Source organism: Pantherophis guttatus, chromosome 1, assembly GCF_059756535.1.
Source record: "Pantherophis guttatus breed Tessera chromosome 1, ASM5975653v1, whole genome shotgun sequence".
In the NCBI taxonomy this organism is placed as follows: Eukaryota; Metazoa; Chordata; class Lepidosauria; order Squamata; family Colubridae; genus Pantherophis; species Pantherophis guttatus.
Window position 1 is genome coordinate 256,442,614 of NC_142063.1, and position 16,288 is coordinate 256,458,901.

At 36.1% G+C, this 16,288-nt stretch overlaps 1 protein-coding gene across 24 annotated transcripts in view; it reads right to left on the reverse strand.

Annotated features, from left to right (window-relative positions):
- The window catches only part of EPB41L2 (erythrocyte membrane protein band 4.1 like 2), an 85,873-nt gene that overhangs the window by 56,530 nt on the left and 13,055 nt on the right, over positions 1-16,288 (reverse strand). For all 24 annotated transcript variants that reach the window (XM_087887073.1, XM_087887061.1, XM_087887029.1 and 21 more), the window contains exon 2: positions 2,005-2,444. In XM_087887073.1, the coding sequence (XP_087743199.1) occupies positions 2,005-2,430 (426 nt within the window). In that variant the 5' untranslated portion in view covers positions 2,431-2,444. The remainder of the gene's footprint in view (positions 1-2,004; positions 2,445-16,288) is intronic.

Below are 16,288 nucleotides of genomic sequence, written 5' to 3' on the forward strand. Positions count from 1 at the left end.
TAGTTTCATTTTGTCTTTCCTCATCATTTCTACATCTTTGCCAGAATCCGAATCATTGAATACTCTATGCAAACAAGTAAATACATTTCCTTCTTTAAGAATAAAAAAAACTTATCTATACAGCTAGCCTATTCTGCTTCAAGCAGCAACTACCTGTAGGCTTCCCAGTAGTCACAAATGTGTTATGAATGCAAAAGACTTTACAATAAAGGGAGCCACAAATGTTGCTACCTATCATACATATTGCATCATTTAAGCAAGTTACTTAACATCTGTTTTCATATGTTTGAAAAATAAATTATATAAATTAGGAAGACCTGAACCAGGCAAAATTGGCTATAGAGGGAGGGGGAGGACCTGAGCAAAAGGAATTACAAGGAGAAAAAGCAAGGATGATGCAACCTGAATATGTTTTTCATTGTTGTAACCGGCTTGCAGATTAAAGGTTGTGGAAAACTGAATCATATTAATACATTACTATGAGAAAGAATCCCTAGTGCCGCGTAATAGGGTCAGCTCCCATTACTTGTCCCAGCTTCTGCCAACCTAGCAGTTCAAAAGCACATACAAAATGCAAGTAGAAAAATAGGGACCACCTTTGGTGGGAAGGTAATAGTGTTCCGTGCGCCTTTGGCGATTAGTCATGCCGGCCACATGACCATGGAGACGTCTTCGGACAGCACTGGCTCTTTGGCTTTGAAATGGAGATGAGCACTGCCCCCTAGAGTTGGGAACGACTAACACATATGTGCAAGGGGAACCTTTACCTTTTTATGAGAAAGAAACTGATTGAAAAATGAAACGATCTTCATCTGGTTTGAAATTAAAAAATGTACCCAAAGTTACAGTGTTTGAAAACAAAACAAAACTGAAAAGCATTTTACTTACCTACCCAAATCCTGGAGAAAATTTACCTACATTGTCTCTAAGAATGACACCAACTTGATGGCAATACAGGTAGTTTTCGCTTAACTGCCACGATTGGAATCTTGGTCATTGAAAGAAGCAGTCATTAAGCAATATGTCACATGACCACTTCACTCAGTGGCCAAAAATCTCATCATATTCAGTTGAAGTTATTAAGCAATTTTGTGGGTTTTTAAGCAGAAAAAGTCTCAGATAAGAAGCATGGATTGCCTCTCATTTCTGGGGAATGGTTGAAAAAGGCCCATCCCGAAATCCAAGGAGGATTTTGGCACAGAACATCTGCAGTATGAGACATTTACAGCCAGCTGCTAGAAACAAGAGGGAGTCCTTTTGTCTTGGGGCTGGCTGAGAAAGATCTGTCCTGAAATCCAAGCAGGATTTTGGCACGCCTCGTGCTGCAAACACTCTGTGCCAAAATCCTTGGATTTCAGGACAGACCTTTTTCAGACAGCTTTCAGAAACCAATGGAGACCTGTTATCAACCTACACAACAACCCACAACATTGCACAGTATTACTTGTCTTACTGTTTCTTATTTAAAAGTAAAGCTTTCCCCTGTACCGTCATGCCTCATGCTAGGGGGCAGTGCTCATCTCTATTTCCTAGTCAAGGCAGCCAGCATTGTCTGAAGACATTTCCAGGGTCATGTGGCCAGCATGACTATATGCCGAAGGTGCATGCAACACAGCGCTCGGGTCTTGAACCGGGGCTGTCAGCTTTCCAGCTAACAAGCTCAGTATCTTTAACTGCTGAGCCCTTACAATCCCTTAGTTTCTTATTTAATCATCAGCAAACAAGAAAAACCTGTATTCTAGTTTATAAAGATTAGGTAAATTTCAAGGCCTTTTAAAATAGTACAATAGCTAGATTTTGCTGAATCTGAAGTAACAAAATTATAATATTTGGTTAGGTAGAAATGAACAGTATGATTCACTGCCAAATCAAAATACACCTCAGAATGAATGGTATTAACTCATATTAACAAAAGAAAACGTAACATAACAGTAGCCACAACAATGCTGAGGCCACTAAAGTGTGATTCCTAAAGTTTGTTTTGTTTTTCTTTCTAGGATGTACCTGTGACTCAACATGTTTTTCTTCCTTATCACTACCCACTTCAGCTTCTTGAAGATTCTCAGAAATGTCCTCTAATTTTCCTTTAGATTGAGCTTCTTCTTCTGAAAGATGACCTTCTCCTTCCTCCACTGCTGTCTCTTCTTCTGATGCTAGATGCTCTCTTTTCTTAGTTTCATCTTTGGGTTCTGATATGCTGTATGATTTTTGTTTCTTAAGCCAGGGAGGGATAAAACGAGAAATGCCCTTTCCTCCTGAGCTTTTAGGGCTCTTTTGGGTAGCTGCAGTTGGAAGGACAGGAGAACCTTCTTCTATTTGTTTCTGATCTTCTTGACTTTCTGGTGCATCTCCAGCATTTTCACTTCCTGTGTTAGTCCTCAGATTCTCTGATTCTTTTACTTCACTATCTGAACCACCTTCAGTCGTCATTATCACTGGTTGCCCTACAAAGATACAATATATTTTTTTTGTTTAGAACATTTTTTAAACATATGAATTTTTGGTAATTCCAACCAATTGATATAGGCCTCTAGATAAAGTACAATATCAAAAGCTCAATTTTGGGTTACTGAATCGTTTTGGTAAAAATGCAAAAAATATGCTGCAAAGTACTAGCATGATGTATAGGTAATGAAAGTTGATAATAATGCAGAAAGTAGCTAATATGTACACATGTACTATATATTTCACATTTTAAAAGATTAATATCAAATATGTGTCATCAGATGCACCAGTTTTTTAATCCCTACAAATATAATTAGAAGCTGTTTATATGCATTTCCTCAAATACTGTTTAAGTAACATATTTTATTCTTCCACCTGGAACATCATCCTTACTAGGAAAAATGTTAACTGAACTCAGTGGGACTCATTTCCAAGTAGACATGTATAGAATTATACTAGCAGTGAAGTCTAAAAGGCATTTACTGTGGGTCGTTTTCACTTTCAATTTTATTGCAGTTAATACTGGAAATTACAAAATGACACAAAATATTAAAATATTGGAAATATTAAAGGGGATCCTTAAAGAATGGAACCATAAATTAGTAATCACAATATCAACTTTGTCAGTAATGGGGTCTAATTCTGTGGACAGACCACATCTAAACGATGTTAATGAAGGAATGACAGACGTGGAATAAAATAAGATGTAACGATGTATTTACCATTTCTTAGGAATTCACTACATTTTAGTAAAAATGTTGGTGTATCACTATACCATTTTTTGCAACTCTGAACTACAGAGTATATCATTTCAAAGTGAATAGAATAGAATAGAATAGAATAGAATAGAATAGAATAGAATAGAATAGAATAGAATAGAATAGAATAGAATAAACAGAGTTGGAGGTCTTCTAGTCCAACCCTCTGCTTAGGCAGGAAACCTTATACCATTTCTGACAAATGGTTAACCAATCTCTTCTTAAAAACTTCCAGTGTTGGAGCATTTACAACTTCTGGAGACAATTGTTCCACTGATTAATTGTTCTAACTGTCAGGAAATTTCTCCTTAGTTCTAGGCTGCTTCTCTCCTTGATTAGTTTCCACCATTGCTTCTTGTCCTGCCCTCAGGTGCTTTGGAGAATAGCTTGATTCCCTCTTCTTTGTGGCAGCCCCTGAGATATTGGAACACTGCTATCATGTCAACCCTAGTCGTTCTTTTCATCAAACTAGACATACCCAATTCCAGTATCTGTTCTTTATATGTTTTGCCTATAATTACAAAATGACACAAAAAACACAAAAAGGTATGGTTTTGAACTACACTATTTGATTTATTCCAGGATAAACAATTTGACCACTCATTACTCATATTAAAACTGTGTATATAAACTTGGACTATTAGTCAAAAACACACTTTTATTTTGCAACAGACTGGAATCAATTCATGCTTTCCTATTACTGAAAATTCTATTTCAAAGGTTTTTGACATATTGATTTATTTAATTTCTACAGCAGAAGTTATATACGGTTTTGGGGAAATCAAACCAGTATATTCAATCAGTGGTTTGCAAGTCTTAGATACTACAAATGATGCAATTGTAAGATGAAAATCCAGTCTCTATTATGAGTAAGAGTAGTCCTATCCAAGCCCCAAATTTGCTGGAGAATTCAACCTTAACAGAAAATAGAAAATGTTTTCTATTCCTTTCATTCTATCATAAATATGTATGAAATAACCTTGCTTCCATTTATCTAATCTCAAAAGAAAACATGAAACAAAACAAACAAAAACAATTAATCATGGCATGTCTAGTTACCAGACAAATCTGCTGCTGTTTGGATCTATTACTGATATATTACTATTATTGGATCAGTTACTGAAATGTACACAAATTTGTTCTCAGAATTCAAAGCAAATAATTATGTAAATATTCTTAACCTATAGCATATGCAAACTCAAAAGAACTAGTTTCTAATCTTTCTAGAAGCAACAGTTCTGCCTGTTAAGGAATGCTGGCTGGCATAGACTAGGAGACATATCTTCTCTGACATAGCCCTTGGCCTCTGGAACATTCTCTCTTGAGAACTGACAATGACCCCAAACTGCTGGACTTTTGGAAGCCGGTTGTAAGTTGTTGCAGTCATAAAATCAAAGTATTCAAGTGATCATTGTGGTCATTAAGTGAATCATGTGGTTGTTAAGCAAACAGCACAGCTGTTAAGCAAACACATTCTTTAAATGGGTTTTTTGCTGGAAACTGACAAAAAGTGGACCAAAAATCCTCATAAATTGTGATTATAAAGGTGAGCCATTTGCTAAGTCCTCAAAATGTAGTTATATGATTGTGGGGGTAAACGTTTTACAATGGCCGGAACTGCAGAGAGATTATACATTATGCCAGGCCTTCAAGGTAATCCAGTAATTGCATACAGATAATCCTTGATCTACAACTATTCATTCAGCGGCTGTTTAAGTTGCAACAGTGCTGAATGAAGGGATTTACAACTGATCTCTGAAGTTGCAACCACTGCAATACATGATCAAAATTTGGGTCCTTGGCAACCCGTCCACATTAATGACTACAGTGGGGCTTCAATTCTTTTAGCCATCTTGCACAGCAGCACTCCTTGGTAGGGTTGGGCTGAAGTAGAGTCAGCTAGCTGCCACTGACTGTACTTCATCCCCATACTGCCACTGAGAAATAATGTTTCAAGTCCCATATCACAGCCAGCCAGCACAAGAGCACAGCACAAAACCCCATTTGCCCCTGTCATCCAGTGCTCTATAGCCCTGCCACACCCTGTACCTAGAGATCAGGGTAGCACAAAAATAGTATAGGACAGAGTAAATCTATACAATTGTCCATGATTGTTGTTCCGCCCCTTGGTATGATGAATTTCTTTCTGCTTTGAATGCCCAAGGGTTCAGGTTTCATTCTTGTCTTCTTCAAGCACTACTAGGAAAGAATCCAGTTTGAAACTATGGGAAGCAACTCTATCTATATACACCAATACTGATATAAAGTGAGTGGGTTTGATCTAACTGGGTATAAAACAGCACTCTAAAACAGCAGCCCCCAACTTTTTGGGCACCAGGGACTGGTTCAGTGGAGAGAGGTTTTTCTGTGGACCGGAGGGCACGTGGTTTTGAGTGCTACCTGCTTCCCACGGATGGGGTTTCACTTGTTTGTGTGGCCCGGTTTTTGGCATGCCGCAACGTGGTGCCGAGGCGACTGAGGGTTGGGGACCCCTGCTCTAAAACATGTCATGACCCTAATTAAACATGTGATCCTTTTCCTAATAAATGATGTAAAGTTATTCAACAAATGAAAAAGATACAGCTGCAAAAATCTCTCTAACATTTTGAGACTGTTTTATTGTATTTCTCTATGCAACATAGTCAAACGAAGAAAGCAGACTTAAAAGAATGGATTATCACATCCTACACAGAAATCCTCTAACTCTGGAAAAATTCTTGTGGACAATAATAATGAAGGAATTATTGTATCATCAAATGATTCAAGTAAAAAACATATTTCCAAGATAAAATATCTGAAAGAGGCAATAATGTGGAATGGAACATTACAAAAAAAAAGTTAATGTACTTTATTTTTCTGAAGAAAAAACAGTACTTTACAGTACTTTACTTAACAGTAATGAATTATGTTAATTTTAAAGACTATGAGACAAGTTGTCACTTTTACATTTTAGTGCTTTCCGTGTGATTCATACATAGAAATCTAGTATCTACTGTATACTACTAATCAAACAGTAAATCTTCTAATGCAGATTATTAATGTCTAGTTGGCATAGGGAAAAAAATCTTACTCCATACTAATTCCTAAAAAAATATACAAAATTGTGTACTCATTCTCCTTATTTACTGAGAAACTTCATTTGTCTGTCATGACAAATCTAAAGTACAAAGAAACTTAATGTTGCCGCATGAAAATAGCTGTGGAATCTGGCATGAGGAAAATACCAGAGCAAATGGGTTTGATGAGTCATTTCCCACTTCTTTTTGACCTTAAGTTCATTCAGTTCACTGATGTTTTTAGTTTTTCTCTCAGTTGCTATTTCTGTTTGTTGACTTACATTCAGAGGTAATCAGGGACATGTTGGGATTTGCTCAATTGTAACAGAGTTACATCGCATATGTTTATTTGTATGCATAGCATATACAACTTCGGCTAATATACATATTTTTCTTGGTCTGTACTTGCTTTGGACATAGAATTTTCCTTTACTCTGAAAATAATGATTCTTTTGCCTTTAGCAAACCTTTGCTGATGGCCTAGAAAATTTTTATTTGCTACAGTTGGATAATTTGAGGTGTTAATTACAAATCTAACAGAATGCTTTATGAATTTGAGTGTTTCCTGGAGAAAGGGATACATTGGGAAGCAAATAGAATTTCAGTATGGCAAAGGCAGAGGGCCAAAATATGATTTAGATGAAACCTATCAAAATTCTTGAGTATTTAAGAATTGCTAATATATTTTTGTAATGACAGATAACCTGGACACAGATTTTCAATCATTTAAAATAAGTCATAAACCAGAATTGTAACAAAATAAGAGCATATAAAGATTAAAATGAGATTCTTGTTTAATTTCCCAAGCACTGCCATTTAATCTACATTACAGGAAATCCTTGATTTACAACAGTTCATTTAGTGACCGTTTGAAGTTACAACATCATTGAAAAAAGTGACTTATGACCTTTTATCGCACTTACCACCGTTGCTGAATCCCTATAGTCATGTGATCAAAATTCAGATGCTCGGCAACTGGCTCATATTTTTGACAGTTGCAGTGTCCAGGGGTCATGTGATCCCCTTTGATAAGCAAAGACAGATTCAGTTAACAACCATGTTACTAACTTAACAACTGCAGTAATTCATTTTACAACTGCAGCAAAAAAAGTTGTAAAATGAGGCAAATGTCTCTTAACAAATGTCTCACTTAGCAATATAAATTTTGGGCTTAATTGTGGTTGTAAGTCGAGGACTACCTGTACTCATTTAGATTGAGATCCTTGGTCTTGCTTCTTTTCATATAACTAAATTGACTTAAACTAATTCATAACTTAGTACAGTATTGCAATCCTATGTAAATTTTGTATCTCCTGAATTGTACTATACACAAGCCGCCCTGAGTCTTCGGAGAGGGGCGGCATACAAATTGAATTAATAAATAAATAATAAGAGATGTTTTGCATATTGTTTTTAAATTAGAAATGCAGCTTTATGAAACCCCATACTGTTGCTTAAATATTACTAGAACAACATATATAGACTTTTACATATATATTCTCTTGTCACCAACCAATATAAGATAGAGCCATGAGCAGACAAGTCTTTCTGGTACCCTGTTTCCCTGAAAATAAGACCCAACCGGAAAATAAGTCCTAGCATGATTTTTCAGGATGCTCGTAACATAAGCCCTACCCCCAAAATAAGCCCCAGTTAAGATTGTCAGTCAGATGGGTACATTTAGTACCGCATTTCCCCAAAAATAAGACCTAAACAGAAAATAAGCCCTAAAGCATCTTTTGGAGCAAAAATCAATATAAGATCTTATTTTTGGGGAAACAGGGTATTAGTGATTACTCCATAAGCATTAAGCAACTCTCATTCAGTGAATGATTATTATAGAGATCAAATCTAATCAGACAGTGATATTAAAAATTCTTTTGTGCTTTGTTTTTTATTCTATGCTAGTTTAGTGAATTGTGCTAAGTGGGAAGAATACTGCCCCCTCTACAGTATTCTCCTATAGAAACAGAAGCATACCATACATATTTTTAATCCTATTTGAAAGACAATTGCATTATGTCTGGCCAATTCATTGAAATGGTTTCAGGAATTTTACAAAAGTAAGGTATCAGTTCACCGACTGTCACATAGAACAAAATACATGTTTTGTATTTATAAGATAAATGCATTTAAAGCAATTTCTCAAACACAACAGAAGAAAATAATAGAAAAACATTTTTAAAAATATATCTTATAACAAGTACTAAAACAAAACAAAGATGCCTCTGATCATTACGTCCATTTTATCCTAGCCTAGACAATGAAGTGTTAAACCTGTTGTCATAAGCTTCTTTACCAGCTAGTCATTCTGAATAAAAACATCACTGTAAAGAATTAGTGGAATCGGCATGTTGGATAGAGTACAAAGGAGAGAGGACAAATGAAAAAGTGTTTGAATGTACTTTCATATCATGTAGGATATTTCATTAAAAGGAAAAGATATTAAATATAAGATGTAGTTTAAACTTGCTAACTATAAACTGTCAAGTAAGATACCTTAACTTGAATCAGAGAATAAAATATAGATGGTCAACATAAAGGCTAATATTGAGGGCTAGGAAAACTAACAATTTCATCAGTCATCTAAAAGGCAGTAAACAGGCTGATTAAAATCTCAAACATATTATCAAAATATGGATCTATGGATATTATCTATGGATAATATAGATAATATCCATAGATCCAAAATATTATCTATGGATCCTAATGGATTTGAGATTTTGTTACACAAAACATTTGGTAAGCATAATTTCTACTAAATTAGATCCTTTCCATGCCCAAAAGAAAAAGTTAATGACCATGTATAGTATATTATTCATAAATCTACACACCATCCCACAGGAATGAGAAACTTTTAGTTCTATAAATGGTATGATCCTGTAAATGGTATTTAGCCAAATCCTAATTGTCTGAGGCACAATCAGCATTTAAAGCAGTGTTTCTCAACCTCAGCAATTTGAAGATGTGTGGATTTCAATCCACAGAATTCTCAAGTCCACACATCTTCAAGTTGCCGATGTTAAGAAACATTGGGTTAGAGATTCTAAGAGTTGAAACTGCAACATTTGGTGGGCCACAGATTTCCCACCACTGCAGTAAATATTAATTCCTAGAATACCAAAAACTAAAAATGTGGTGCCGCTTTATGGTGTTGCTCTATCTTTCTGCATGTTTTAAATGTACAACGTCTCCCTTCTCCAGAAGCCAAAGCTCCTGCATCTTCTGAAGCACAACTTTTGAAGGATTTTAATGTCCCTCAAATATAGTTCAAATTTGCAGTATTTCCTAATCTGTTTCCTTCTCTTGCTCTACTACAACTCCCATGACAGCTAGCCAGCATGGCTGTTGGCCAGCACAGCTGCAAGGCAAAAAGGCTGAAAGAATGTAAGGTCAAACTCAAGCTCAGAGGAGACTGTGGTGGTGAATTAAGTTTCTGACCAAAAGGGTCAAGAACAATCTGTTATGTTTAACATGAGATAGGACTAGAAAGGTACTTCATAGTTTGATTTATGGTGACTCTTACATATTGTGTACAACCTACACATGTACTTTATATTCAGGTACAAAATAAGAAGAGTAAAGAAAGGACACCATGTTTTTTCAAAGTGAGAAATGCAAATTTCATAACACTACTGTGTTAAAACTGAACTCTTATGGGGGATATGTAAAAATACCACCTCCCAGAAAAAGAACCCTTATTAAGATGACTATTTTTATGGACTACCTTTCCTTAACAGTTGTTAAATAGACCCCAATGGCTGGGTTATGCATAGAACCCATTATTGCTTAATTTGAAGCATGAACCACAGCCGCAGGTCTTTTCTAAAGATAAGCAGCAACAATCCAAACCTCCAAAAATACATCCCTCTTAAACCACTTAAATGCCTACAAATACTCATGTTATTCTCTTCATTTCAACAAAGCTACAGGTATATGAATCTTGCTTCCTTACATTTGCCTCTAGCTCATATTTGTTATCGCTGCTGTTTTATTTATTTTTTTACTACAGGTAGTCCTCAACTTACCACAATTGAGCCATAAAGTTAGCTTGCCAAGTGAGAAATTTGTTAAGTGAGTTTTATCCCATTTTATGACTTTTCTTGCCACATTTGTTAAGTGAATCACTGCAATGCTTAAATTAGTAACACCGTTGTTAAGTGAATCTGGTTTCCCCATTGACTTTGCTTGTCAGAAGGTTGCAAAAGATGATCACATAACCCTGGGATATTGCAACATTCATAAATGTGAGTCAATTGTCAAGTATCCAAATGTAAATCATATGAACATGGGATGCTGCATCAGTCATAAGTTTGAAAAATGATCGTCACTTTTTTCAGTGCCGTTGTAACTTCAAACGGTCACTAAGCGAACTGTTGTAAGTCAAGGACTACGTATGGTTCATCAGTTAATTACTAGTCCCATGCCAAAAGTCATACCACTTTAGTAATATTACCACGCCAAAATTTCAGACAATTTTGGTCCCAGTATATTAACCCTACCTCTGAAAAGAGAATGGTTTTCATTTGGAGTCAACTCTCTGTGGAGTAGCCTTCTCTTAGAATAAGGTTGGAGGTTTATATTAATTTTTTATAATTTATTCTTTTAATAAAGGTATTTTTAAAATATTTTTATGATTGTTTTATGTATCTGTGATTTTATTCAGTTGTTGAATACCCTTATATAGTCACTATTATGTACACTAATAGAGTTGCTACTAGTGAGATGGGTGGCTATATAAATATGATAAATGAATAAATAAAGGTTTGCCCCATTTCTTTTAACATTCTACATTAGAAGCTACTCAAGATGGAGTTTTTCTGAAGAGGATATGGTAGGTAGTTTGTTGTATCCATTTTTATTTTGGAGGATTGTGATTATGTATATTTTAAAACATTCCCCATGTATAGTATAAACTTTAATACTTCCACAGTAACAACTACTCTGAATTAGTTGTTTCTATTTTTATTTTATATTTTTACTATGAAAGTATTAAAGTTTATGGGGGATATTTTATTGTGTATCATAAACGGCTATAACAAATGTTATTTTATTGAAAAATAATTTCTATGCTAGAAACAAAAAATCGAATTAAAGAACAAACTATGAAATAACATGGTTAAACTATGTTTTGTCCAAAAACAGCAAAGATCAACACATGGTTTTTAATTCTAATGCAACGCATTTGGAGAGTCATAATTAAAATTGCAATCCCCCTTTTCAGGCAAAATTACTGTTGAAAGTCAAACAGAATGTTTCTAATCACATTCCGAAGGCTTACTAGAAAATAGAAACAATGCAATCTATGATGCAAACCAAACAACAGTATATGAAAAATGTCTTAAGAAGCCTTACAAGGTTATTTACATTTTACCCTGCCTTAAATAGGCATATATTAAATAGGCATAAGTAAATAAATCTATTTTCTTTTGCAACTATTAAAACAAATTATTTTATCATTAATTTTTTAATCCTTCCCGACTGTCAAGTGTTTTTTTTTGATATCTCAGCCATACCCAGCCATTTTCAAAGTGCAAAAACTCAATCTCATCTCATGAATATGAAAAATTCATTACAATCCTTGACTTGCAGTCATAATGGAGCCTGCCCATTAAATCATGAAGCAGGTTACTCACATGACCAATCCTATTTTATTATCTTTTTTGTGGTAGTTATTAAGCAAATCTGTGGTCATGAAACAAACCCACTGTTTGCTATGGGGCATTTTTGCCAAAACCAAAAGCCAGTTTACAACAAATGTGGTCATGTGACCACACGACATTGCAAAAGGCTGTAAATCAGGGCCAATTGCCCATTGTCCAAAATGTGATTACATGACTATGGGGAGGGGCTCCGGCCAGAATTGGACTGCTGCCGATTCGGACCAGTTCGGGCAAACCGGTAATTGAAACCCACGGGTGAGCCTGTCCAGGCGCTATTCCATCCTATATCGCCGTGTTTTTAAGCTATGACCATGCGCAGAAGGCCGCACGCATGTGCGCACACGCACGCTCACATTTTCTGTGCTGGGTGAACTGGTTGTTACAATTGGCAGCAGCCCACCATTGGCAGTTGGAAGACTGGAACCAGGTCATAGGTACCTTTTGGAAGGGATGTCATAACTTTGAACAGTGACTAAGTGACAGATTGTAAGTCAATGAATATCTGCATAAATTTGCTAGGCCTCTGCTACTCCTGAACAAATAACTTTCTTTCCAAGGTTGCTGCAGTTATGATCTCTATATTTTATATCCCTCATTACAAAGGGGGAAATTTCAAAATTTACATTTAGATGCACTTCTATATTTGGCTATATTGCTGCCCAATGTCTCCTCCCACCCCTCAAATCATTATGCATATTAAGAGGGGCTTTTTTTCCAAATATTATTGTCATTCCTCTAATAAGCAGATATGGCCCATATAAAGAAATAAACACTCCAAATGCTGCAGACAATTTGAATACTGAATATTTAATTAAATGCTATACAGAAGAACACATACAGTACAATACAGATTAATGGAAAAATACAGGTTTTCAAAAAATGGAATGCAGGCTGATACATTTCATATATATTTTGATCTATTTGTTTGATATCTAAAATAGTGGTGGTGGATATGCTTAAAGATTAAAAACTGCTGCTATTTAGTATTTACAGAAATAGATAAAATCATTAGTTAGAAAATCAAAATTACCAGAATTACTTTGTTGAAAATCTGGAAGACAATAAGAAAAAAATCTAAAGACTTGTGGTTTATATGCTGATTACAACAAGAACATTTATATAACACAGAAAAGGATGCAGGGAATTTTATCCTTAGATTAATGGTGTAAGCTGCTTTACTATACTGCAATGGCAGAAAAATCAATCCATCTGTTACATTTTCAAATAATCTAAAGGATGTTTTTGAGATATGGGAAGATATTTTTTATCAGACAAAAAACTATGACAAAAATTGCCTGTTTATTATACTTATATGGAAACATATCTACCGTGTTTCCCCGAAAATAAGACTGTCTCTTATATTTTTTTAAACCCTAAAATCAGCATTTGGGCTTATTGCCATGCACTCCAAAGCCCGGTTGGGCTTATTATCAGGGGATGTCTATTTTGGGGGAAAACAGGGTATTATTTCTAAAAGTTTCTGAAGTTGATATTTATAATTACATAATATTGCTACGGTACCAACCTCTCTGCTGTGTGGCTGTCTCTTCATTTGAGTTCAACTGCAGGGGAACTCTGCAGGGTTGGCAATTCCCCAGGCTTATAGTCCTGGAAGATTTCAACTTGTCTTCCCCAACAGTAGAGCCTGAAGTGGCTTAGGAGTTCATGCCCACCATGACAGCTATAGGCCTATCCCAGGTCATCCAGTGTCTCACATGGATCAATGGTCAAATACCTGATCTGGTCCTCTTCTTGCAGCAGTGGCAATATGATCTGGAATTGGGGGAGCTCCCTCTAGATCCTTTATCATGGTCACATCATGTCCTGATAACCATAAAATTCAGCCCCTGGCAACTGATAGACTTTAAAGAGTTCCCAAGAAAGCTAGGGTTGTTCTTGATGGTCTACTGCATAGTCTGACTGAAGCCTTAGTCATCACTTGTAATGAGAAGGCAGTTGTGGTTTTTGATCAGATTGTGCTCATGCAACCTCTTCCTTCCTAGGAATCTGTCACTCTCTGTGGTTTGTGGAAGAGCTGAGAGATGAAATGGGAGAATAGATACCTAGACTATTGCTGGAGGTCAATGAAGGATGAATTTGAACAAACACCAGTGACAGCCATTCTTAAGGTGTTGCTAGGGGCTGTAAGTGTGGCAAAGCATCATTACTTTTCCATCTACTTTTCCATTACTGTATTTGAGGATTGCTGCCTGGCAGTCTTGTTCCAGGTGACTTGAGCCCTTCTAGGTAAGGGGTACCTAGAGATTCATCTGCAAGCCCATACAGAGGAATTTTCAGTGCATCTGTTGGACAAAATTGCTCAAATTCATTCCCAGTTAGATGGCAGCCTTTGTGCAGGACTGAAGGAGGTGCCTGGGGATAGTCTCGTTCTCTTTTCTGAGAACATTTTGAATCTGCTCGACATGAAGAAGAGAAGAGGGCCCTTATGACAGCAAGCTCAGCCATCTGCTCATTAGATCCCTGCTCAAGGAGGGTTCGCTCCCTCCACAAGAAGTTATCACTGGCTTCCACTATACCAAGTGATATCCAACCTTCTTTTTAAGGCTTCCACTATACCAAGTGGTGTCCACCTTTTTGTGGAGATGGCGGTTGTGCAGCAGCTTCAACAGATCCTTGATGAAGTGGATTATATGGACCTCTTCCAGTCAGGTTTCAGGCCCAGACATGGGACAGAAATGGCAATGATTACATTTTTGGATGATTTTTGGCAGGAGAAGAATGAGGGTAGTGCATCCATCCTGGCTCTATTTGATCTCTTGGCGGATTTCAACATCATTGACCAGGGTAACCTTCTGGATTGGTACCAGGGATTGGGAATGGATACAACTGTATTGTTCTGGTTCTCTTCCTTCCTACAGGGCTAACACCAATTGGTCTTTCCTTAGTCCTTCATTTGTGGAATGCCACAGAGATCAGTGCTGTTTCCATTCCTGTTAAATATCTACATGAAAACACAGGAGGACAACATCATCCTTTCCAATGGTTAGATATCTGATATTTTCTTCTGATGTTTTCAATGGATTGATGGTATTTTTAAAAGAAATATATAAAATCAAGTTTTAAACTAAGTATAGTACTTGCTATTCCAATACTAAACCAATTGAGGAATGCTGGTCAGATTTTCTTATTAATCTTTCAAAGCAACATTTCTTGAGAATGTGCTTGAAAATTACTTTAACTAAAAGTGCAGTATTGTACAAAGTAAATATTGTGAGTACAGAAACTCACTTTTTTTTTTTTACCAAAAGACCTCCCAAGATCACATTGCACCAAGCAGTTTACATGAAGGCTATTTTAAATCTTGACTATAGCACAGGAATGAAATTTCTCAGAGGATGTCTCAGGGTTGCTGAAAAATGGGAACTCTTCTGAACTTAGCTTCCAATAATATTTAGAGCCTTTCTAAAACCTTGCAAGACAGGCAGGAACTTCCATCTCTGATCAGCTGCTATTCAGAGATAAGAATTTTAGGAAAAGGAAATAATTATCTATCTGTTGCCCATATTTCCTATAGATTATGAGAAATTTATGAAGATTCTCTGGATTCAATCATTCATCCAATAATGAATCTGTCTAATAGAGCCTTGGTAGTACAGTAGTCTAAAGCACCCTGTTATTAACCCAGCTGCCTGCAATTACTGCTGGTTCGAATCTCTCCAAGGCTCAAGGTTGACTCAGCCTTCCATCCTTTCTAAGGTGGGTAAATTGAGGACCCAGTTTGTGGGGGCAATAAGCTGACTTTGTATAAATATACAAAAGTATGAAGGCTATTGCTTAACGCATTGTAAACCGCCCTGAGTCTCCGGAGAAAGGCGGCATATAAATCAAATTAAAAAAAAAAATAGTTTTATCATTGAACCCATATTTTATTATTTTATTAATGGATTATCTCTAGGCTTCACTGGATGGTTTACTGAATTCAAATACAATATGTAACTTATTAGGTAATTATGATCATGTCTGAAACCTCTTTTTAGGAAAGGTTGTTATAAAAGTAGCGAACAACAGATTCAGTTGTGGACGAAATGTATCTAGTCAATTTTTAGTCAGGATTCAGGCCTAGATGTGGTGCTCAAATCACACTGATCACTCTTGTCGATGATGTGTAGTAGGTATGGGATAATGACACTAATATTCTCCTAAACCTATTGAATGCCTGTGGCTATTGGTTTCACCGTTTATGGCATCCTCCTAAACAGATTTTTGGAAATGAAGTATTGATTTCCAATGTTTCCATTTCCTCATAACAGGGAAGTCTCAGTCAATGGTAATTTGGGTGAAGAGATCATGCCCTGGCCTAAAGGATACTCGGATTGAGATGTCAGTTCTTTAAACCCTCACTCTT